The sequence below is a fragment of the Pagrus pagrus genome (assembly GCF_965226575.1).
Source record: "Pagrus pagrus genome assembly, chromosome: 17".
In the NCBI taxonomy this organism is placed as follows: domain Eukaryota; kingdom Metazoa; phylum Chordata; class Actinopteri; order Spariformes; family Sparidae; genus Pagrus; species Pagrus pagrus.
In genome coordinates this window covers 24,323,298-24,348,941 of record NC_140201.1, presented here as the reverse complement: position 1 = coordinate 24,348,941, position 25,644 = coordinate 24,323,298, and the positions used below count along the sequence as shown (strand labels likewise).

Genomic DNA, 25,644 nt, shown 5'->3' with positions numbered 1-25,644 from the left:
GAGGACGAGCCGGCCTCTCGGTGTCTCCTCAGTGGTTTGTGAGGTTGCCAAGTGTCGTGAATTTGTGCCGGTGAAGAGGCTTAAACCTGTGGTCACTGACTATTTGCTGTCCCATGCTAGCCTGAGATGATTGTTAGAACTAACAAAAGTGTTTGTTGTGAAGAAAATGGTACAGCACATAACCATGCCTGTGGGTACAAATTAAAGGGGCACTGTGACGTTTTGGGGAAGAAATCAGAAGTAAAAAAAATTTCACTGACTGATTTTTGTTTATTTTTATGCCTTCACAACTAAATAAATGACTGAATAAACAAACTGATCTTCAAGGACAACACAATCTCATACTGTTTTACCTTGTTCCTATTTGGCAGACCCTGCCACCTGTCTTTAAACTGTTCTGGGGACATTATTTTCCTCTGAGAACAGCTTGTTTATCAGTTATGGAAAAAATAAATATTTTTAGGTCTGTTTTAGTTCCTCATTTATATTGTAACTATTCAAATTCTGAGTTTGAATTTCTTCTCCACGACTACATAGTACCCGTTTAAACAGATTACATACGTTGGGTTACTTAGTAAGCTTTAGAGGTGTTGGTATGAGCTTTTTTTTTTTACTTACTACTGAGCTACTGTAGCTGTATCCCACCACTTCTGACTCCAGCTCCACATTTAACAGATATACTCACAACTGGTGTCAATCTTCTCATCTAGCTCTCATGAAGAAAGCAAAGTGTGTCTCCCAAAACATTGAACTATGTCCTTAAAACTATTCAAATTGAATATCAAGGCCAGGATTCTGCACCAACCGTAATATAAATCTCCAGTTTAACGCCTGGACTTAAAGTTGCTGAAATTCTTTGTTTACTAAGTAGCATTGACATAACTCAGCCTCCACATGGGAGAGAGTATTTTGGATTTACATTCCTGTGATGCTAATCATACCAATCGTAATGGAGCCTGTCACGATCAGCTTGCTGTTCTGAGCTGCATTTATAATGAATGCGTGTCTGCACGCTCAACTTTACGACACAGCAGCAACACAGAGGATCACATACTTATACATTTCTTAAGGCTTCTGACCACAGACTCTATTAACCTGTTGTTTACAGGCCTGGAGTCTACAATAGACTACATTACACTTTGCCTGTGAACTCACCTCCACTCCAACTGTTTGTTCATCTTCCACAGGCATCTCACCCACTAACCTGTTCACACACACACACGCACACACTGTAAACAGCACGAGGTTATGCATTATATAGTTTTAACGTCACTTTCATGTGACCAAACTCATATTTTCTCTGAGCTGATAATGGCTGTATGGGTGATCCAGTAGATATACTGTACAGTATGTGGCTGCAGCTTGGTATTTGTAAGGAATGTATTCTAATACATTTGCACCATCCCTTTATTTTAAACTGTATGCTTCCTGTTGTAGCCAGGTTCACATACAATGTACAACAGTACACACACTGTATGTTTTTGTTTGTTTGACAATCACATGTTAACATATTGTGTTCCTGGTGCAGATGAGGACTTCATCACAGGGGTGCTATGCCTTTAAATCGAGCTAAATGTCCATGCTACTCTCATAATCACCATCTGACAACCAGTCGGACTGTGTTTAATACTACAACGACCTTCCTCACTCTTGTCTCTCATCTGAACAGGGTTCAACTGTATGATATCGTTTGAATTTGTGTGTTATTACTGTGCTGTTAGTGAGCATGATTCCCATTCCTGAGCACTGCACATGAGAAGGGCCCATTGCACTGCGTGGTGTGAAGATGGCAGCCTCAGAGCTTTAGAAAGCACCGGTTAAATATGAAGGACAAGCCTGGAAAGACACAGAAGAGGAATGGACTTCTGAAATACTGACTCTGGGATGAAATAAGCTTACATGTACCTCTCATCAACCATTAGGCTACTAAATGCCTCTATATCCACCAATGTTGCATAGTTAAAAAAATAAATGATAAGATTTACAATAGTATTTGTAATCTTACAAACAGTGACCATCCTGTGTAATCATGATGATAATGATGGTGGCCAGTCTGCAGTCCAGTTCCAACCTCTCTTACTGTCATCTTAAAGAAGCAGTTCAACATTTTTTGAAAGTACACTTTTGACTTTAAGTCTGAGAATTAGATAAAAAGATTGATAGACAATGAGAGGCTTTAGCGTAAAGACTGGAAGCAGAGGGAACAGCAAGCCTGACTGTATACATTTTAAAATATGCCTGAGAACATCTTGTATCTTATTTGTGTAATAATAAAAAAAAAAGTAAAAAGAGGTTGTTGAGTGAGCTACAAACTGCAACTATTTCTTGCCGACCAACACAATGACTTCCCAGGATCTTGTCATCACAGTGAGGTTGCCAAATTGTACCGACCATTGTCCCTGTTGACAGACAGAGAAACTGTTTTTGCCAAGAAACTGTTCCACCATGTAACCCAACACGGTTACAAACTAAAGTTTTTACATTTTTGTTTGTGTTCAGGTTCAACAAACAAGTGACAATGAGTCAAAGTGAGCTTTGGATAGCATATTTTTCAACTTTTGACTGTCAAATTACTGCTTCCAGTCTGAATGTTAGCTCGGGTAACCACAGTTTGGCTGTTGCTCTGCTATGAGGCTGTTCACATTTGGTATCAACATGCAGCTGAGTGTTCACCAGAGGACAGCTCTAAGTACAGTGCAGTGCAGTACAGTAAATGTTTAGTAAACAGTGAACAAATAATAGCAACATATTTGATGCCTGTGGTGAAAGTCCCCAGACTCCCTTAAAAAATCACTCCGTTTTGTGAGTTGTGTATAAACCAAAAGAACTGCTTACGAGAAATTCTTATTTGGGCCTTCTTGTTAATTCAGCAAACGTTATGCATGAAGACATTTCTTTATAGGTGTGTAAAACATTGCATCTGTTTGTTCCATTGATGTAAGTGTTTAATTGCATATAGAGCAGAGACATATGTTGAGATGCATGTTAATGACAGGTGTGAAGTGAAGGGCATAAAACTGTCCACTTGGGCTCGGATCACTCAGGACACATGTTGATACCAAATGTGAACTACCTCATAAGCATGAGTCTGATATTAATCTTCTCATCTCAACAAAAGAAAATAGATCATTTCTGAAAATGTTGAGTTCTGTCTTTAATGGTGTGTTGTTGTTTTTTTATGTTGTCCACAGGGATGAACAAACTAACCCACTGACTGGGCTTCTGTACCAGAAAACATCAGCAGCTGTTAAGCCTGCACAGTGGTACATAGTCCAAAACTATTCATTCTCCTGAACCCCATGGCCACATTTCACAGCTTTATTGAATAAATGTTATTTATTTTATATATTATGTATAAGGGATCCGCCTTTTATTTGATGTGATTTTACTGATTGGTTAAAAAAATAAATAGATGTACAATAAATAAAGTTTGGTCTCATGGTTTGTTGTTTTTTTAACTGGGGTTTGGCGCCCTCTTCTGGCAGACTGAAGGAGGACAATCATGACCTAGATTGGTTGCTCTGATATATTAATGGTGATGAACAAGGCCATGTTATCACAGGGGCCGAGCCAAAACTCCCACGCCACCTTTTAGCCAAAGCAAGTCTCTCTAGTCCTAATTAAGCTGAAACAACCTGGCCATGTACCTGTTTTTATTTTAATTATCCTTTATACGGTTTAAATGTGTAAGGCTGACTGAGAGAGAGCGGTCGAATTTACAGAGAACAGCTGTCAAGATGAATCAAACCTCTGCCAACCCACAGCAAACATTTTACAAGATTTTTCTCAACACTCGTCGATTTCCCCACATTAACTGAACGCAACACTAGTTGAGAGCGCGCACACACAAACCAATGAGAGCCGACAATAGTTTGTTGCCCCGCCTTTACTATTACCCATCATGCTCTTCTCCGGTCTAACTCACATATACAAATGCGCTAAATTGTCGATTACAATTCACTAATGACTACATATTTAAAATAATAGTTGCTATCGTACATCGTTGTAATATAATACACAATAAAACACTCACATACAGAGGGACAGTTACAGTCCCTGCACCCCTGAGTGAGAAACATGTTGCCGGTGGCCAGGCAGTGGGACGTTCAAAGATACCGTTAAAAAGGGCTTCTGCTGTGCTTAGCACGGGTGGGGTGGGGATAACCACTCCACCCGCGGAATCGCCATCAAGAGATTTCGGAAGCACAATTTTTAAATCAGGGGCGGCTGGTGATCTCTAGTCCCGGCGCCCCGCATGCAACTGTGAAAAGCAAAAACTATAATAGAATACTAGTCATCGAACATATGCGGATGTGCAACATTAGTTTATCGGGAACTTGCTATTACTTCACTAGAAGCAGTGGCCTCAAACAACCTTCCACGACAAACTGTCTTAATTCTATGACGTTAAACGAGCAGACGACACTCATATGTGATACTACCTACTTTAAAATGATGGAAATGATCATGTCTAATCCAAAATTGAACAACCTAGATGTTAGACCCGGCTTTAGGCGTTAGCCTTCTAGCCTTCAGTTTTAGGGACGACACAGCAGTGACAACCTTTGACACAGAGGATCACATACTTATAAGGCTTTTGGCTGCAGACTATTAATCTGTTGGGTGCTATGCCTTTAAATCGAGCTAAATGTCCATGCTACACTCATAATCACCATCTGACAACCAGTCGGACTGTGTTTAATACTACAACGACCTTCCTCACTCTTGTCTCTCATCTGAACAGGGTTCAACTGTATGATATCGTTTGAATGTGTGTGTTATTACTGTGCTGTTAGTGAGCATGATTCCCAGTCCTGAGCACTGCACATGAGAGGGGCCCATTGCACTGCGTGGTGTGAAACTCTGAAGCTATAACCACACTGTTCAATGCTCCACTAGTCAAAACGTCATTCAGTTCATTCACACGCTATATGGCATTGCCAATAATGCACCAATGCCAACACTAAGGATGCGAGCAGAATCGGCCAAATCGACGAGATGTAATCCGATGGATCAAACCTATAAAACAGAGGGTGACACCAAACGAGCCACACGGTCTCTTTATTCAGGGTCACACTATCGGTGGCCGCTGATTTTCAGGGGTTTGTGAGAGCGTGATAACAAGGCGAGCGCTGTTCAGCAGGAAGTCAAGATATATCAGTGGAGTGCGCATGCGCCGCAGCTCTCCACAATCTAAGGCTGCGTTTCCCTTCATAAAACGGTAAGGACAAGCTAATATTTTAACTATGTGCTTTTAAATAGACTTGGCTGGAGATCATCACCCGTGCGTCCGACACTGACGGGTAGTTTGAGCCGGGGGGCTCGGGCTGTGTTGCGGAGGGGGTTCAGCCCAGCCAGGCTCGTACAGAATGGAGGGGCAACGCCGTCGCCGTGCCGTTGTTTGCTGTACGTGCCGCCGCACAGGGAGACGTCATTTTGAGGGGGAGCGGAGAGTTAAAATGCAGAGTTACGAAGGGACGTACGGTTCAGAGACAAGCGGCACGTAACCGTCACACTGTAAATGCAAAGCTTTACCCGTCTCGGACTGTATAGTTCACAGCATTGTCCAGTTTGCCACACGTCAAGTTACGCCCTTGTGTTAGCCATAATGGCTACCGTCGAGCCCTAGTAGCTGTATAGCTGTGTGGGTCTCAATAGCGAAAAGCAGTCAGGTGGCCAACTTACTGCGGCGGTGATAACCCATCTAACTTTGAAGAAATAGCGGGCTTCACCTCCGACCGAACTGATGGTTGTTGGGCCAGTGTTTCTGCGAACGGGCTGCAAACCCCACGGCAGTTAGCATCTCTCGAAATCACGCACAATTGCGGATTCAATCCATAATTTGCGGGGGGAAAGCAACGTTAACGTTACATTGACTATAAGTCAGACAGTGTTAAGAGCAGTTGTTTCACCGGCAGCTTGCACCGCCGACGGAACACGTTTATGACACATTAGCATTCGTTATGGTCTTGTGATGAACGTAGCTCCATGTGCACAACATGAGACACTTGGTTAAAAAAATGACTTTTTTAAGGTTAAAATGAATCACATTAGTTCAAAGACATGGAGACGTTTTTGGACCAGGCGAGTCATGAAAGTATGAAATTTACTGAAAAAAGTGATCAAACTTTTAGCATCGGATCAGTGGATGTAACGTAACGTTATACGAGATTGATATATCCTTAAATTAGTCGGACGAATTGGAAAATTTGATGTTGCTAATGTGACGAGCGAGACGTTAACATTAAAATGACACATTTCTGAGTGAAGTTTGGTTCATGTTTTTCATGTTAGGCAGAGGGAGCATGTCTGGTTAACGTTAACAACCTCTACAGCAGATGGTAATACGTTTACTTCCACTACACCTGTTCCGACATGGGTTAAAACGTTGTCAGTTAATGTTAGCTAGCTAGCTACCTAGTGTTAGCTATCCCAATCCTACTTTGACAAACTTAACTGCATTTTTAATGTTAAAATGGTGAATTATAACGGTTCTTATTCAACAAAATAAATTGCATTAAAGGGACAGTTCACCCCAAAATCACTTTTACATGTCTTTCCTCTAGTGCTATGTATCCATCTATATTTTGGTGTGAGTTGCTGAGGTTTGGAGATATTGGCCGAAATCATGAGCCGGTAACTCAAAATAATCCACAGACTTTATTGTTTGCGGTTTCATGGAGGAACTATTTTCTTTCTACTGGATTACCACGCAGAAGGTAACCTGCATCTACTCTTTGACTACAGGCTAGTTTACTAACCTCAGCAGAGGAGGAAGCAACTGTTTGCATCCCATGCTGTCATGGGCGTGAGCCTCTTGTCTATGAGTAGATGCAAGCTTTCTTCTGCCCAGTAATCTGGTAGAAAGAAAATTATTCCCCTAACTACTGGAACAACATCAGGCCACTGAGCCCTCATTTCCAAACCAACAATAAATTCCTTTTCTCATCAATTTCTCATTCAATTTAAATGTAATATAACCAGTCCACTCAGCCTCTCAGTTTTCAAACATGTTGAGTTGAATGAACGCTTTGAAGGCACAACTGTGACAGGGATGGTCAGAAACAGCAGAAAGGCCTCAAACACCTCTTCGAAGGTAGATGTTCCCCAGTGAAGTTAGAGGTCACTGCTGGAGGAATCCACCATGACCATTTTAGCATTTAACCAGACCCAGCATGCACCTGTCGGTCAGCCAAGAGTTGCGGGGGTTGTCCGATTTTGGTCGCTTGGCATGCTCGCTAGGCCTTGTCTCGAACCGGTTATTATTTTAATGACATATAACCTTTATAAATGTAGTTATTTATTTATCAAACTAAAAAAACAGGAGTGACTCTTTGCATCTTAACATTAATAATACTAATGTTACATGAGAAGCTGAAAAATGATTCATATCATCGTCTATGGCATGTGTTTTTAAAATGCATTCATCCTTTTTCAGATGAACACACTCCTGGATAGCTGTTCCATGAAAGCTGCCCCCCTCTGTAGTCTACTCTGAGTGTGATGGCAACCACCGAGGAGGTCACGGTCTCCATGGGGGAAGTGGTGATGGTGAAGACTGATGGTGACGGAGACCCAGATGACCCAAATAAGACTCAGGTCATCCTACAGCTTCAGCCAATCACCGCTGGGTATGTACTGAAGCCAGGTGTAACCTAACTGAGGCTCACTTCAAAACAGTATCACATAACATAACCCACAGTGATGCCTCATGAAAAGCTATCATTAGGTTTTGATTACAATGGGACAAAGAGTGCTACTCCTTAAGTAGATACAGTAAGTAGATGGACAATACATAGACAGTATCCTGTGTGCTTTCAAGAAGAAATGTAAAAAATGCCAAATGTTTTCTTTTCAGAGATGAATCTGCTGCTGAAACAGATGCAGCTGTCATGGCTGTTGAAGCACAACCAGGTAAGAAGTTGTCAGAATGATGCTCGGAACATTTGGAAACATTTAGCAGATTAGATTACAAAAAGCTGGTCTCCTCGTGTTCAAATGTATATTTCGTTCCCACAGAACAAACTGAAGGAGATGATGTTGAGATCGGCTGTCCCATAACATGCGGCGACTGTAAAGCTGTGTTGCTAGTGAAGAAATTTGTGTGCCCAGGAATCAATGTAAAATGTGTGAAGGTAGGTTTTCATCTTGTTTTAAAAAAAAATCCACATTGAAGCAAAGTAACTACTGCACCAGGGTTTCACTACTGGTCTTCAAAGGCTTATATCCATATACTGTTGACAGACCAAGAAACTTATAATTAAAAACAATAACGTGAAGAAAACTGAAATATTACTGTACATAGCTAAATGACAAAATAAAAAAAGGCTAACTGTATGCACAGATTTATAAAATTGGTGCACTTGGTGGACCAGAACATACCACACTACAGACATTTCCTGTTTTATTTATTGTCAATTGTTGTTGCTCTGTTAGTACCAACAGTAAATATTAAACTGTGTCACAAATGCTTACATACACTAGTATTCTGAGTATTATTGATTAGTCTGCCTATTATATCATGATTAAATGTGCAGTCAACAAAATGTAAAAACTACTTATTATTTATTTTGTCCAACCAAACCCAGAGAGTGTTCATTAACATTAACAAAGACAAGCAGCAAATTCTTACATTCATACTATACATGTCTGACATTTTCGTTTGGAATTTGACTGAAACAGATAATTACTATCAAAATAGTTGGCAACCAGTTTTCTTTCAATCAACTTCTTGGATTATTTGGCTAATTATTGCTGCTCTAAGTGTGACTAACAGGATGTTGGACATTGACAGCTTAAATTCCATTCTTAGCATATTTGTAATGACAGTAGGCTATAGACTCAAAAAACCTTTTGGAAATTGCTGTCATTTTGTCTTTAATAAATAGTACCAGTTGAGATACAGAGAGGAATTGCAGGGAGACAGAGGCGGTACGACGTGACACAAAGAGCGCCAGAAATTAACCAGGAATGTTATATTGTTGTATTGTGTGTGTCTGAACCATCTGGCTTCTGGACTCATGGATATCACTTGATTTTAAAATTGTTGATGTTGATTGGCCCATGTCTGACAATTCGACCGTGTTTGTAACTGAAAAAAGTAGTAGTGGTAGTAGTAGTAGTAGTAGTGATAGTAGTATTTGTATCCAGTCATCACACATAATACAATGAATATACACAGTACAGACAGCAGTCTATGTATGAAGAAGGGACTGAATAGGCTGAGGCAGAGGCAAATTGCTTTTATACAGTTTGCCTGTCTTAATAAAAACAACAGTAGAAAAGTTAATCACACTTGTAACCCTAAACAATAGCTTTGGAAACCATTCTATTAAAAACTAAAAGTGAATTGTATATTTTACAATACACATACATCTCCTTTTAATACCTTTTTATCTATTTATATGGCAAACTTACAAACACCTCTCCGATCATATTTGCTCTCCTGTATTGAAAAACTAAAACTCTTTTACAGTCTGGGAGTGACTTTAATTTAGCTCTGAACATCATTTAATATTTATAATGAAACTGAAAGTGATTGAGCAGAAAGTAGTCAATACATTTAACTGACCCCCACAGCCCCCATTATGCCTCAATATAGTAGACTAAGTTTGGTAGGCAGTGTAACACTAATCAGTGTGCAGACATGATGGAACGAATAAAGGTACTCTGATGATTTTAAAATGAGTGGTCAATGTGGTTACTTTACTAATTCTCTCCACTAGTATGAAGACCAGCTGATCAGCCCAAAGCAGTTTGTGCACATTTCTGGAAAAGCCACTCTGAAGGACTGGAAGAGAGCCATCAGGATGGGTGGAGTCATGCTAAGGTGAGGGGACGTATGTTTGGATCAGCGAGCCAACATCTCAATATTCTGAATGCTGCTTTGTTGCACAACACACAACATTATAATTAGTCATCATTGCACTCTGCGTGCAAACATACATATGTATTGCTGCTGAAGTAATGAGCAGGGATATGACTCACACATTTTAAATAAATATCCAAGTGATGACAAAATTACATATTCTGTGAACTAACTAACTGACATTATTCCATCACTGCTGAGCTGTGAACACAATGATAATAATGAAGCTTGGCTTTTCATTAAACCTCCTGTCTCTTTGACTGATGTCAAAGTCTAATACATATGGAATATTCTGGAAGAAATGTTTAATCACATCAGGGATACAACAAATAGTGTAGCTACTCATGCATTCTTTATTAAACAGAATATTGTAAAAATGGAAATGGAGCTATTAAAGACACAGTGGTGAACAGTTATCCCTACCTAACAAGTTTCTCTCCAGTTTAAAGGTGCACTACTCAACAATTTTATATAAACAATGTAAAAAAATGATTATATTAAACGTAAATGGTGTTTCTTTTAGTGACGAACCCACAGAGAATTATCACACCACTCTACAGCTTTTAAGATTAATTCAAGATTAATGTAACTGGCATTAGAGCTGCAACTAATGAACATTTTCATTATTGATTAATCTGCTAATTATTTTCACGATGAATCATTTAGTCTTAAAATGTCAATAATGTTGAAAAATGCTCATCGCAATGTCCCAGAGCACAAAGTGACGTCCTCACATCACTTCTATCACAGTCCAAACCCCAAAGACTCTTCATTCACCGTCAGACATGACAAAGAAAAGCTGAACCAGCAAATGTGTCTTATATAATAATTATCGTTGACTTATTGTTGCAAACAGAATAATTGTACCAAGTATATAAAGAGTGAAATAAAACATTTCAAATAAATGAACAAGTAAATAAAGGCATTACATGTCCAGCCAGAAATTGACATATATAAAGTGGAATATCAGTTATGAAGGATGCACGTATATTTGTGAGCACTGATGGGTTCCATGATGGCCGATCAAACTAAACTTTTCTTCTTCTCTTTGTCTTTCCGTTCTGTCTGGTACTCTTTATTTCTGCCCTTCAGAAAAATGATGGATTCAGGTCAGCTGGACTTCTACCAGCACAGCACACTGTGCACCAACACGTGTCGCAGCACCAAGTTTGACCTTTTAATCAACAACGCGCGGTTTCCTCCTGACGGCACTGGACTCACCACGCCCACGTCCTCTCAAGGTGAGAACACCGTAAGGTCACGGCTCGACAGAGGCCAGTTTTTACAAATCTGATGTCAAACTGTCAGGTTGTGCATTGTTTGGATTTGAGTGATTCTGATTTTTCTTTATCAAGCTTGTGCCACAATTTGTCATGAGTCATCTGTCCTGAATGATGAGGTACTTTGTGATTCTTCATTGTAATTTTGGTGACATTATGACAACAATTAGAGATTCAGAAATGCCGCATTCTTATGCCAGCAGTAGGAATTCAGGCGTCATCATGTTAGAAAAATCCCCTCCCTGCATGAACCTCTGTCACTTTGATCACATGTACCTGTATCACTACGGCCTTTCTTTAAAGATAGGGTCTGTAAGATATTCTAGAAGCATTTTTTGTTATATTTGTAGAAAATCTCTTAAGATCCCAGCAATCGATAAATAAAATGCTCTGACAAAAGAAAAACATCCAGCATCTGTGGCTGTCACACTCTCTAATCAAACACTTGTGTTTATATGATTGTGGCATTTGTCAGAGTTGTTTTATTTATTAGTCTAATAAATAGAGCGCTTTTGGAATGTAGCAAACTAGCCGCTAACACATATCTCCTGGCTGGCAAGAAAGAGCTACAGTGCGGTCGATGGTGGTGTGTCAGGCAGTGTGCGTTCATGTGTTTTGAAGGAGTGGCTTGGAGAGAGGAGGTGGGATCTTTTTTCAGTTGGATACTTTCAAAATGTAGCTTGCTCCTGTTGGTTTCTACAATCTCACCAATCCCAGCTTTAAGTGTAGCTTCACGTTAGCCCCAGCTCCTTTTTCATGATGTTGTACACTACACAAGCTCATTGATTCAAGCCAAAATAACAAACTGTACTTCCCTTGATCGAAAAGCATCATCACACTTGAAATAATATGTTCACGTTTCTCAACGAGCAGCTGTTTATTGTATTTATAATATTGTCATACAACAACCTTAGCTGCAAGCCCTTTAGCTACAGTATGCTATCCTATCCTAACCTTGACTTAATAGTGGATCATAATTCAGAAATTCAGTTTCCAGAGACATGAAATAAGGGAAATCAATCATACTGAAACTTTCATTGACCTTATGTTGGAGTCAAAGTTGGCAAAACTCTACATTGAAAAGACGCTCTGACTTTCAAAAGTTAAAGGGTCAACTGCCAAAAGTTTGCTGCCAAATTCACATGATCGTGGGTGTCAGTGCAGTGCTATAGACTGCTGACCCCCAAAGCCCAGTCGTTGGAATGCCCATGTAACAGGCATAATTTGTGTTCTCCTCTGTAAATTGCAGCTCAGGTGGTCCTGGGTAATGGCGGGGTGGTGGGCGAGGACCGGGCAGACATTCTGAGTGGGAAGGCGGACTGGAGCTCAATCACACTGGAGTCTGCAGACAAGAAGGAATCTAATGAGATCTCAGGTCACAGAGAGCGCACATCCCAACACAGATCATTACTTTTACAATAATGATGATTTTTATTGGAGATCATACACACACAGCACAGCAGTGACTGACACTTGTGTGTGCTGTCTGTCTGTCCACAGAGGACACGCTGAACTTCTGGAAGGGCATTGCTGACGTGGGTTTGCTGGGTGAAGTGGTGACCAACATCAGCACAGAGCTCCTGGAGCTGCTGAACGGCGTGCAGCAGCGCAGGGAGCCGGCTGCCTTACAGGATACAGGTACAGAACAACGCTAATGTGTAGTGGCTGCTGGGAAATGCATCATCAAAGCAGAGCATATGCAAGACTTAGGCCTCGCTTGAGGGTGCATAAACAAGAAAATAATGGAAAGAAAGAACAAATTCAGCTGCTGTTGGATGCTGATGGCTGAAAAACCAACACGAGAAAGCTTTTAGAAATGGCTGCTGTTGGTTTCTCTAATAATAATGACTGAATACTTCATGATTGATTGTTTTACAACAGCTGAATTTGTTCCTCCTTTCTGACTGACCAAGTGACCCTTTGATTGATTGCCGCACTGATCCCAGATTCCTGTCTGGTAGAGGTGGCGGTGCTCAGTAACCTCGCCCAGGTGTTCGGCCTGCTCGACTCAGTCAAGAGGATCCTGGAGAGGAGGAGGCAGCAGACGGATCCCTGCCAGGAGCAGATCCTCAGCACCATCAGCAGTGAGTACAGACAGTCACAGTCAGCTTTCTTTGGTTGGACTTTTTATGTGCAAACATTATCATCATCACTGTCATTATCGTTTATTTTTATTATTTTTTATTTCTAATGGAAGTCTAAATGCCAGGGGGCTTTTAATTAGATGCTATAAATCACTAATGACCGTAGAAGTAATGATGATGAAAAGTCACACAAGTTGCTTTAGTTTCCACAGCAATATACAAACATGACATACAGTTTTACAAAGAAAATCTCAAATCAAGGTCCACTTACTAGCTTTTTTTGTGGAGCTCTCATCCACTCATGGCCTTCTTGTGTGAGGTCTTTTTCTTTTTTCTTTTCAGTGTAAATAATGTACTTTTGTGCTCATGACACACAGCTCAGAAGCAACAGAGAAGTGCATGATAAATAATGATGTAATGGAAAGACCTGAGGAACAGGACTGGTTTCTGCAACATGTATACCAGCCCTTTTCAGCTACTTATTAAGACGGGCCATATATAGAATTGAAGCGCCATGGGGCCGGACTTTAACATTTCCTGTAAAGCTCAGCATTTAAACGTGTTAAAACAATGTACTTGTTTTGTTCATTAGTTCTCACAATTGAAAAAGAAACATTATCTATATGAAATCGCAAGAAGAAGAAAAAAGCACCTTTTTATCCTTAGAAGTAGGTTGTCAGTTTGATTCTCATACACGCCCTCTGCTTAAACAGCCTGGGTGAAAACTTCTGAGAGTTTTTGTGCTCACCACCAGACAGAAGTAATGAATTGGCCAATTTGCCTCCTAATAAAATGATCAAAGGGCCCAAATTGAGAGGAGGTTGTTCAAGGGTTGCATTTGGCACCACCAGCTGAACAGGTCCGATGCACACCAAAAACTTTTAACAACCTCTTGCAAAGTAAAATAGGCTCTGTATTTCTGTGTGTGTATTTGAGGCAGAGAAATTCGGATGGATGCGATAATTTACAGTAACAATGTCGACGCTACAGTGTAAGTAATAAATACAGTATCACGTCCAGCTCACCGTTAATCAGGAGAAAACACACCTGTTGTTTACCAGCCCAGTTAGCTTTGTCTTCAGTTCTGGTTATAATATGCGCTTCACACACATAATTACCTCATTTCATGAAAAACAAGTCCACCTAATATTCTTTTTTCACCTCTAATATTCCTGCACTCATCAACACCTTCTGTCAGCACTAGACTAATGACTGTCTGTCACAGATCAAAGGTGAGAGCATTTTTTTCCCCCAGTGTGACAAAACGCTGCCAAGATATTTAAAACCAGGAAATAAGTTACAAAACCATAATAACTTTGGGGGAGGAGTTAACTACAACTCCCAGGGTTCATTTATGCAATAAACCACCAAACGCACCAGTAACAGCAGGAAGAAACTACAGATTAGTGTTGAGAAAACTGACTTTTAAAATCAATTTACTTTTGTAGCCACTACGTTGTGGTGTTTTGTTCACAAATTCAACAGTGAAGCAGTTTAAATTCACTACAACTAAAAAATTGCTTCTCTGACTGGCTTCTTAAATGGCTGAGGCACATGAGCATTGCAGTATATGTAGCATTTGTAGTATTTAGAATACCACATTGTTAAGTACCAATGAGGATATCATTAAGAAAACTCTCCAATGGAAATAACAAATAGGGAAAAATACTTTCCCAACCAGCTTCTCAACCCAATTCTCACTGTGAGACTGCTGTGCATAAAGTTTGCCTTGGAGGAGCAACTTGTAGGAGATGGCCAGAATTTTAGTTTGAAAGGTTAAAAAAATTAACTAAAATTATCAACAGAGTATGAAGACACAACATTGTTGACGTTCTGTCAAAGATGTCTGTATTGTGTTGCAGAGATGTCCACTGAAGTTAGCATGCTAACCAGCTAGCCTGTCCTGTCTCATGATACCACTTTGGTACCTAAAGTCAAGTTTCTCTCTTTAACCGATTAAAGACAAAGCAATTGCCTCGTTAAACACACTCCATTCAAACTCAACATAAAACAAAAAAAAAATCCTCAATTCACCGTGTAAGATGTGAAAACATTCCACCTCCACATCAGCCTCTGTATATCACAGATATGTATCCTCTCTGCATCTGTCGGTCTCAGACGCTGTGTTCAGCGCCAGTCTGGTGTCCAGCTGTGTTCACTAGGAGGCCTGTTGACTGAGCGTGGTCGAGCTGAGCCTTGTTAACCACAGCGAGTCCCCCCATGATCTGAGGTCATGGTCCAGGCAGCCTCACGGCTAACTGAGCTACTTGCTAATAGCAGCTAGTAGCTACACCAAAGAGTATAGTGAGCAGATAGCAGTTATGCTGCCCCCTATAGTTTTGGAGAAACCTTCAAAGTCTGGCCATTTCTAACAAGTTCCACCTTCTTAAATTTGGGATGCATCATTTTAAGGATGCCTTGAAATAAGATGTATTTTGTATACCTCATGAGGTATTCATACACACATACACATGACATGCATCATCTGTGAATATCTTTTTAGAAAAAAACTATTTTCAGTGTCTTAATTCCTGTTAATTAGTCATATTCAATGTGATTATGCGTCACTGTATGCCGCAATGACCTGAAATGACTCATGAAAGTATGAAAAATGAATGAAAAACCTCTGATAAATATTGATGTAACATGTCAATATTAGAACGTGCAAAATGTAATTTTACAAAAGAAAGAAGCTAGACAAAAATGAATGTGAAATAGTTGTTCTCAGTTGTTGGTCACACTCAGCCCTCATCCTGTGTTATGTGTTGTGTGTAGACCTGGAGGTGCAGTTGGAGGAACAGAGGAAGCAGCAGCAGGTGCGAGCTCTCCTGTCCTGCCCGCAGCCTGCCAAAAACAAAACTCCCACCAAGCGACAGACCAAGCGACCTCGTCTCCAGCGGCCAGCCTCCACCACCACCCTCCTGACCTCCCCCATCAACCAGCAGGCCACCCTGCAGCCCCAGCAGTTCACCGTACTTTCCCCCATCTCTCTGTCCTCTGTGGGTCAGCCGTTCACCATGGCAGGCCTGCCAATGGCCACCCTTGCCCAGTCCTCCAACACGGTCACCCTGCTCCCCGCTGGCTCGCAGCTCTTCACCCGCTACATGGTGACTGGAGACGGAAAGGCGGACACCATCACCTTGCACCCCTCCTCGGGCCTTACGTTAGTGGGCACCACCGCCATGCAAGACTCCAGCCAGCTGGGCACGATGATGAGCCCCTTAGAGCTGGTGCACCTCAGCCAGCAGGCTGGCGGGGCAGAGGTGGTGCCCATAGAAGGCCACGTGGTGGATGGCACCATGCTGGTGCAGCAGGAGGTGATGCAGGGTGAAGTGGAGGCCGGCCAGGAGCACACGGTCATTGAGATCAACCCTGCTCCGATGGAGCAGACGGTGGGTGTGATGGAACTGCAGCTGACCGGGGAGTCGGGCAGGGACGGGGACACCATGATGGTCCAGAGCGGAATGGAGGTGACGATGGCTTCAGGAGAGGAGGAGACGCAAGTGCAGGAGGTGCAGACTGAAGGGGTTCAGGGGCTGCAGCTGGATGAAAGCGGACAGTTGGCAGGTGTACAGATAGTGGTGATAGGTGAAACTCAGGAAGAAGCCAAGGTGAAATGAGACACACCTCCTGTTTTATCCAGCAGAGCAGGTATGGACTCGTACTGAGCTGCCACAGACTCATAAACTGTAAATACACAGAATTTCCAAATCCACAAATTGCCTTGGCCTAAGACCAAGAACTAGGGTAGCCATTTTTCCTTTTTTGGTGTGTGTGTGTGTGTATGTGTGTGTGTATGTGTGAGTGTGTGTCTGTGTGTGTACATGCTCTGTCAAGTCCTTGATGATTTTCATTAAAACAAAGAGGCATCACAACATAGACCACACTGTATGCTTCTGATTGTTATGTATACAAAGGATAAATTCAGTTTATTACAACTTGGGTCAATATTAATAATTGTAATGCTGGCTATCGTTTCTAGCTGTAGTAATAAAATTGCATTCACCGAGTTAATTACTGTGATGTGAGGATGTGTCAGTGTTTCTAAAAAAAATAAAAAAGTTGGGCGGTGCCTGAAATAAGAGTAGTCAGACAATGGGACCAGTTTTTATATATCTCCAGATCTATTTGGAAAGAAAGCATCAATTATAAACATCTATCACAGTTTGATCCTAACATAACCGTGTGCACACAGTGTTCCTGTACAAAGATGCATTATTACTAACAGTTTAAGTGTACTCACTTTTGGTGTTACCCCCAAATATAATGATTATTTAACTTTTAAAGTGTAATAACCTTGAGTCTGAGGATTCTGATTCTGATTCTGATCTTAAATACTATGAATTCGATATAGTTATGTTTTTTTAATTCAGATGTTCAATATACATCAAGTCTAACCTTCATTTCCGGTCACAGTGGTGCTTTATAACAATGTTGTCAATATAAAATGAACTGTAGTGCAAAAGAAACCGTTAAGAACCCATGCTGTAGCTACTCTGCCTTGTTTACAAAAGGGCTGCAACTAACGATTATTTTTATTGTTGATTCATCTGATTATTTCCATGATTTAACAATTGTTCGATTGATCATTTTGTCATTAACACTTCACAATAACCATCATTTATAAATGGTAAATTTAAAGTTAATTCAACTTCAGTCAAAAACTATTTCACTGTTATACAATGAAATGCTTATAAACCATTTATTACGTTATTGTAAGGTTTATAAACATCAGTTCCAACTTTACAATGATCATACAAACGATGTTTATAGACCAACTATACAGTATTTATTAACCATTTACAAAGTATTATAGACACCAGTTGCAATGTTACAAAAAACAATAGCTTAATAAATGGTTTGTAAAACATTTTATTGTTTGGTAACAGAAATAGCTATTAATTAAAGTTAATTAACTAGATTATGGTTATTATGAAGCGTCACAGTTCAGTCTAAAAAAGAAAACCTGCTTAGTGACACTGCTTCTGTTGTCCAACCTACAGTCCAAAAGTCAAAGACTCAAAAGAAAAGTCAAGAAAAAAAACAACAAATACTTGTAGAATGTTGAAGAATGTCAAATATTTGCTAGATTTGACATTCTTTCATGAAAAATGGCTGACATGATTAATTGATAAAAAACATAGTTGGCAATTATTTTTCTTCTTTGGCTCATTGGCTCATTGCTGCAGCTCTAGTGTACACATTGTCTGATTGTCTGACTGCTTGTGTATCTCACCCAATCTGATTTCATTAAAGAGACGTCCCTGTCATCCCAGATACCAGCAACGACCTCGGTCAGTACATTGTCATTAAAACCGACAGAAACGATGGCCAAAGCTACAAAGATACCTGACCTGTAATTACCTGTATTTATCCTTCAAGCCTCCGTGAACAACCTGAGGACAAGAGAATGCACTGTAACAATAAAGTCTACATGCAGGGCTTTAATGGTGCTGACGGTTCGTCACTTCACGTCCTCTCATACGGACCCAGCAGCAGCAGGCTGCTGATCCGACTTATTACCAGTAACAGTGTTGACGTCACTCGGGGCTGGGATTAATTGCACTGTCTATTGTGTCGTAGTATCGCATCGAAGCTGTATTGTTTTTGCACTGTGCGTCGTCCTTTTAGGACTACAGGAAGATGTTTGCAACAATGCCTGCTCTCTTAACATGTCTTTAAGAATGTGGCCACACTGTTGGCTGTGCAGTGTTTTTTTTCTGTGCATAGTTGAATGGAGACTCCTCACTGGAAATGCATCGCTCATGCACTTATTTTCTCAGTGGTTTTCTTACTGATTTTATTCAGAAACTCCATTTATTTTCTTTAATGTGTTCATCTATTGCTTTATCTCAGTATGATAGGTAGTGTGAGCTGCTGGGCTGATTGTTTAAGTCAATATATAAAACCATATATATATAAACTTAATGTCAAACTTGGTATGCCTGTATTTTACACTTGTAAAGTAGTGTCATATTTATTAGTTTCCAAACCGAAGAGATGGGCCTCTGTTAAAGGTGCAAACATGGATTAATTTATGCTCCTGGCTGTAGTTCACATCGACAAAGACCTGTTCAAGACTTGTGCATTTTCAGTAATTTAATTTAACAAATGAGGGTATTTGCATACTGACTTTGTAATGTGTTTTAATATCGGATTAAAACTGAAAAAACAAGTTTGAGTGGTTATGTCCGTGTTTGTCCACCAGAGAGTGCTGTGTGCTCACTCCACTACGGGCTGAAACTGGAGACGGACGGTTTACAGCTGCATTTATAGATGGTGGAAATAGTCTAATGCTGTAATCTCTGACTTCTCCATGTGTCAGGCTTATTGCAGTCTGTGGTATAATCTGCACTGTCATGGGTGCTGTCCGTGATGGGCAGGCCTACTCTGGAGGCTGAGCCGTGCTGACAGGGCACCAGGGCTCGCTGGTTATTACATTTCGCTCTTCTCATAGCGCCTAATACTCCGAGACAGGCTGTATGAGGGGAATGGCATGAGGATTTGGGTTATACAAGCACAAAAACAGGCACATTCATAGGAGTGGCTGTGGAGTACAAAAGAAAAAACATCCTGACATCAGCAGCTGAATGCGAAGCCACTGGGGGCCAGGTGAGTGCTAAAAGGTTGGGAAACTGAACCGCAGGGGTCATTGTGTGGTGTAGGAAGAGAGGATATGCTGTCTGAGTAAATTACAGAGGTAGTTTCGTAGACTGTGGATTGTGTTTCCTCACATGTTGCGCACAAGACAAAGAACAACAGGAGCAGCAGCAGAAGCATTGGTTACATGTCTCAAAGACTCCTGAGGGTTTGGAAGGCTGTTAAAAGAGAGGCCAACACGCTGAGGTTTGTCAGTATCACCTCGGCTACGGAACCTTTCGCTGAGAATATAGATGCAAGAGCATGACATGTTGTAGTCAGTACTATGTCTTATAGGCAGGGTGGCATTGAGCTCTATATCTATAGCATGAGAGCAGGAAAACAGGCTCATGAATATCATCATATCCCAGCAGGTTAAACACATACGCTTGACATAAAAAAGGAGTGACGGTGTCAAACCATGTGTTGGGTAAACAAAGGGTTTCATCTGGTCTTAAATCATATTCTTTTCCAATTTCCAGGATCATATACTGTATATACAATATGTATATAATTTATACAAGATAAGAAAGTCTGCTAATGAACTGGGACTGTTAAACCCATCATAATGAGGCTCTTTAAGCGTTATCCACTACTGCTGTGAGTTTTTCAAAAAAGACAAGTTCAGACGAATTTGAACGAACATGTCATTTGTTCAAATTAATTAGAAAATAACCCGGACCATGTGTGAGTCTGAGATACAGTGAGCCGAGACTGTCACAGAAGTGTGTGGCCAGCAATTTCACTCGAATGTGGTAAGAGAGTGTGGTACCCGTCAGTAAGGTCCACAGTGCTCCACATGTTTCTGGTCTCTGCTGCCTCACTTTGGTCGCAGCTAGCAGCTGAGTCTTCAGATTAGTTGTGGTTGTAGAGTGAGGTAGCTGCTGTTTACAAAGTCACCAAAACAGCCATAACTTTGTGGATCATTATTTGACATCATAAAGAGCCGAAGTCACGCCCCGTCCGGTTTGCCCCATGGGACTAAAACCCGTAACTTTAACCTTGTAGAACTGGTTCTGTATGTTAACTTGCTCGCAGAACTAACAATATACCCATTTACATAACTGCAGTTGTCAATATGTCCAAATTTGTTGTGATTGTTACGGAGCCCGGGGTGACATGGATGTGTTTTTTTATTAAAATGCTTATGGATACTAATGTATGGATATCCTAAAATCCGTATGTGAGAGTGGAAAGCCAAAAAAGTAGCAGTTGATTAAATATAGGTTTATGAAATAACGTTGCAGCAGTGACTACTGCCAATCAGGACAAACAATTAACAATGGATGCAAGTGCATATTTTATTATATCCATATGAAAGTTGTGACAGAAAATGTACATTTAGTAAATGACCTTCCAGGAGATTCTCACACAGACCACATTATCTTGGCTCTCACAGTGGCACTAAACACATGTTAACTTCCTTCAGTCTTCGTCCTGAAGCCCCAAACTGCAGTGGACAGACGAGAGTCGACTGATGGAGCGGAGCACAAGTGCATCATGTGCACAAAACAAGCATGCAAATAACAATTGCACATGTGAATTACTAAACTGCCCATGTGATGTAGTAGTTTGCGCACGCGTGTTTGAAAAACAAAACAAAAAAAATCACACATCCATGTCACCTCCCGGGTTCCATAGATTTGAACCTTTGTTAATGCTTTTTCTGTGTCGAGTTGGCAGCCATGTTGGTGTTGGTGGCGTATACTGAAACCATGTAGTCCACTGAGTGGTTTCACACAATACTAGATGATATTTTACTTTCTTGACTTGGAAAGTTATCTTTTAAATTGACAAACATCATACGTGTGGTTCATGGCACAGTTCAAGTGGGACCAAACATTATTTGTCTTACAGCATTCACTACCGTACAAAGATTTTCTGAAATAGAGTCCCATGAAGCAGACAGGAAGGGGTGTGACTTCGGCTCTCTATGGTGCAGAACCCGAAAATACCTCTAGACTCTTCGATGTCATGATTATCCAATTTTGGACTGAGAAAACAAGCGATCTGAAGGCACCATCTTGGGACTGTGAACCTAGTGTTTTTTAAAATGTTCACTGTTTTTTAATACATTTTAGATAAACATAAAAATGTAAGATTTTTGCTCGATTTGTTCGAGAAATAATCTTCAAACAAAGAAAGCTAATAATTATTAGCTCCTGCCCAAATTTAGACCCCATGAAACAAGAACTGTGGTTACCCAGGCCTGTTTTTCTTTTAACAGTGCACGAGCAGCTCTTTAAAGCTTAACAAAGCAGGATTTAAACCTTTCTTATCAGCCATAAATGGCAATTATAGAGTAGCTGTAATGGCTGGAGCTGCTGCCAATAGATTTTATGGACCATCTTCACCCCGCTTTTATTCCCTGTGGTATACAATTTACTGATGTAACATTACACCATTTCTGGGTAACAAAATCTTGCAGGTTTAAAAAATATATATAGACAGCTCCTCACTGCCTCTCGGGGTTGCCAGATCACAAAGTTGCCAGGTGCAGCTGTAGGGCACAGCGAGGCAAATGGAATTTGAAGAATAAAAAACCTTTGCCTCTGTCAAGTAAAATAACACAAGTCACTTGTGGCCCCAAGAGAATGAAATGTTCCACATACCAGTTAAAAAATATGCTGTAGATTTTGCTAGAACCAGAAACCTGCAGGAGTGCCTCGAAATGAAAATGTTAAAGGTTAATTCTGGTGAAACAACAACTTGGGTTTAGTTTTGTGTTTCTGACCATTATTTATCAGTAAAGATGACATTGTACTCTACATGCCTACGTTGCTATAACAACAACACGGAAACACGACAACAGTTTATCCAGATTATGAACCACTTAAATAAATAAAACTGAAATGACAAAACATTAATATCAATCCTTCGGTGCAGAGTACAACCTGGCGACCCCAGCAATTATCGTTGTCCACAATGTTATTATAACTGATAGGACAATGGCAAAAACTATGGAAATAAGACACAAGCAGTGGATTTTTCCTTAACGTTTCTCCCAAAGATGGCACATGCAGACCAAAATGGAAAGAGGTCATCCTCTGAGAATCATCAAAGTGCTCAGTTGGCATTTCATCTATGTAAGTGGACATGATGGTTGTGCTAGAGGAAAGATCAGTGTATTTCATGGCACTCTGCCCAGTCTGAGAATGAGTGCATATTCTGGCTTGATTCAGAATCCAAAAGCATTATAATTCTTTCTTTGCCGACCATGACCATCCACACCGAATGTAATGGAAGTCAGGCCATATGTTTTCAATATAAAGTCAGATTTCAATCGTTAAAATGTCAATTAAGGGGACCTGATGGTGGCACTAAACAAGAGGACAGATAGTCAGCAGATTTATCCAGCGGGGAACACAAATACCTGAGCTTAACTTGATATACACCTTGGTAAGGCAGGGGATGTTATTCAGAAAGACTAAAGCACCGCAAAAAGTCCATCCTCTCTCCTTTGCCTCTACACCAGGTCACTTCTTCTTCCACCAGCACGCTCCTTCTCCAGTCTCTAGAAGAACTTCAGCTGACTAACTTGGAGAACTTGGCTGGTATCGGCCGTGGAGCAGTCACGAGTTCCAGCTCGATTGTTGTTAAACTGTTGAGTGTCATTTGCAGATAATCAAATAATAATAATAATAATCAAATGATGCTTTGGGTTGGTAGGTTGGGCTGCCATTTTACGTACTGCACTTTTAAACGTCATGGATATTTGTTGAACTGTTACATAGCCTAGACATAATTACATAACACATACCAGAAAATTAAACTACAATATAGCGCTTAGAACCACATAATTGGTTGACATTGTATTCTACTTTGTGTAGAAATAAAAAAGGGAGATGCAATTTTATAAAAGCCTGTTAGTGGACTAAGTTCTGTAAATAGTTCTGTTACTCCCATATCAATTTCAGGCGTGAATCAACAACTTCCGGTTATGCCCCGCCCATTCTGAGTATGTGTATGGACACAGATAATTTGATTTGCACTTACCTTTTCTATTGCAGCGACTTTAATTTGAATGTTTTGTTCCCAACGCTATTTTGCAGGGACGCCGTCGCCACATCCTGGCCAGACCTTTCCCCCAGTGCCGACACAGGGCTGTGGAGATTTCCCCTCAACCTAACCAACCTGCAAATTTTGGGCTCATGTCGTTTTGGGAGTTACTGGCAATCAACCTATAGTCAGTGGTTTAGGCACGAGGATGTGCTAAATCCATCACAGTATTATATAAACTCCTGTGCCATGTCTTTTCATCTGAGAAGCTTTCAAACTCATGGATCTGTGACTCAAACAGCCTTCCTGGATTGTATCTCAAAGTCACACTGGTACTGAAATACCACACTCCCACACAGTACTGTTTTTGGTCTGAACACCTGTTTAGTATTTTCTACAGTAATGTGAAGGTGATATAGCCATTAAATAATAATAACTACTGAATCGGAAACATAAGAGACCAAAGTCAAAATATATGTTTAAATAAATATCCATTTATTCTAAAAGGGACCCTCAGTGCCAGCGTGACACTACTAAAACTACTGACACAAGAAGCTGAGCTGTTGGTGGGCCGCTAATCCAAACTACTGCATCATCCCAAACACTCCAGTCGGTCTTGCTTGAAGGGATTTCTGGCTCTGAGGACCGCTGTGTTTACAGCGCAGACAAAGAGGATTGTCGACCTTGTCTGATTTTTTTTGGGCAACTGAGTCTGTGAAGAGAACTAATAAAACTCTGGCAGCCTGTGCCACCATGTGCCACCCCATCTCCTCGCTCTGCCAGCCATGTTGGCTCGCGAGCCAGCAGCAGAAGGTGCAACTTCCCTTCTCCGGGGCCTTGACAAGCAGACGGGGAGGGGGAGGGCCCCTGTGAGCGATGGAGGGAGCCCGCCTGATGGACAGAGGTGTTAACCCCATCGTCGGGCAGGGGGAGATAGCGGCGTTCTTGTTTACACACACCGAGGCCGGATTGTCACCTTGTCTGTCAGGGAAACATCCTATCTGCCTCCTCTTATCTCGGCGGGAGACAGCCAGCTACTCTGTTGGGGAGATCAGCTGAAGCCTCACATCACCATAAATCATTTCCCTCAGCCATACCATTGTTGCTTTTCATGTTATTTTTCCCTTCACCACTCCAGATACTGCTCCACTATCCTTAAATGGCTTCCCCTCTTATGCACTCTCCAGTATTGCTTGACAATGACCCTGTGCCCCAGTGCACCCATGAGGCACTGAAGTGTATACATTTCCATAAAAGCTGCTCCGTGAGATGAAAACTTACAACACTGGGGTCATAAGCATTTTTGGTCTTTGTTGAGAAGTGTGCAGCCGATTCATCAAGCCATGTCATAAATGTCCTTTTTGCTATTAAAATGTGCTGATTGTTAATCTCTATGAAGTATTTAGACAGTTTAAATGCTGCGACCTTGCACAGAGAATATTCTCACAGCAGCATAATGGATCTTGATTGTTTAATTGATACAAGTTCTGAAGGATACTGAACACTCCGGTAGGAAATACGGCTATTGTGTGACAATTAAAACATTTGTTAGCTACAATGTGAGCTGGCTACAGGAATGCACCAGACAGGTTAACATGAATTAAAATAAAGCCCTGCACTAAGGAGGCACGCCGGAGTAAACGAAGCACACAATGCATAAGGAGGGTTGACAGAGCCTGAGGACGTGAAGAGGCAGCGTGGATGTACTGCGGTGGTGATGGACAGTTATTCTAGATATAGATTTCAAGGACTGAGGGGGTGAGATCAGCAGAGA

General features: G+C 41.0%; 1 protein-coding gene across 5 annotated transcripts; it reads left to right on the top strand.

Moving 5' to 3' along the window:
* The first annotated feature begins 5,074 nt into the window (after window positions 1-5,074).
* gmeb1 (glucocorticoid modulatory element binding protein 1) lies at window positions 5,075-19,408 on the top strand. 5 transcript variants are annotated; one of them, XM_084379050.1, is made up of 10 exons: window positions 5,075-5,221; window positions 7,439-7,631; window positions 7,859-7,914; window positions 8,020-8,135; window positions 9,726-9,829; window positions 10,961-11,109; window positions 12,398-12,523; window positions 12,649-12,786; window positions 13,110-13,232; window positions 16,008-19,408. In XM_084379050.1, the coding sequence occupies exons 2-10, from the start codon at window positions 7,504-7,506 to the stop codon at window positions 16,850-16,852; spliced, it is 1,785 nt and encodes a 594-aa protein (XP_084235176.1). In that variant the 5' UTR covers window positions 5,075-5,221; window positions 7,439-7,503; the 3' UTR covers window positions 16,853-19,408. The 5 variants fall into 5 exon arrangements, with proteins under 5 accessions (XP_084235176.1, XP_084235172.1, XP_084235173.1 ...); XM_084379046.1 differs by having other exon boundaries at window positions 13,095-13,232; XM_084379047.1 differs by lacking the exon at window positions 5,075-5,221 and adding an exon at window positions 5,275-5,406 and having other exon boundaries at window positions 13,095-13,232.
* Window positions 19,409-25,644: the final 6,236 nt, after the last annotated feature.

Bases quoted from the DNA above. Each gene is read 5' to 3' on its own strand.
- gmeb1 (XM_084379046.1), top strand. From the start codon at position 7,504: ATGGCAACCACCGAGGAGGTCACGGTCTCCATGGGGGAAGTGGTGATG. The intron at 7,632-7,858 runs GTATGTACTGAA...TTTTCTTTTCAG, and splicing joins CTTCAGCCAATCACCGCTGG to AGATGAATCTGCTGCTGAAA. The intron at 12,787-13,094 runs GTACAGAACAAC...CACTGATCCCAG, and splicing joins GGCTGCCTTACAGGATACAG to ATTCCTGTCTGGTAGAGGTG.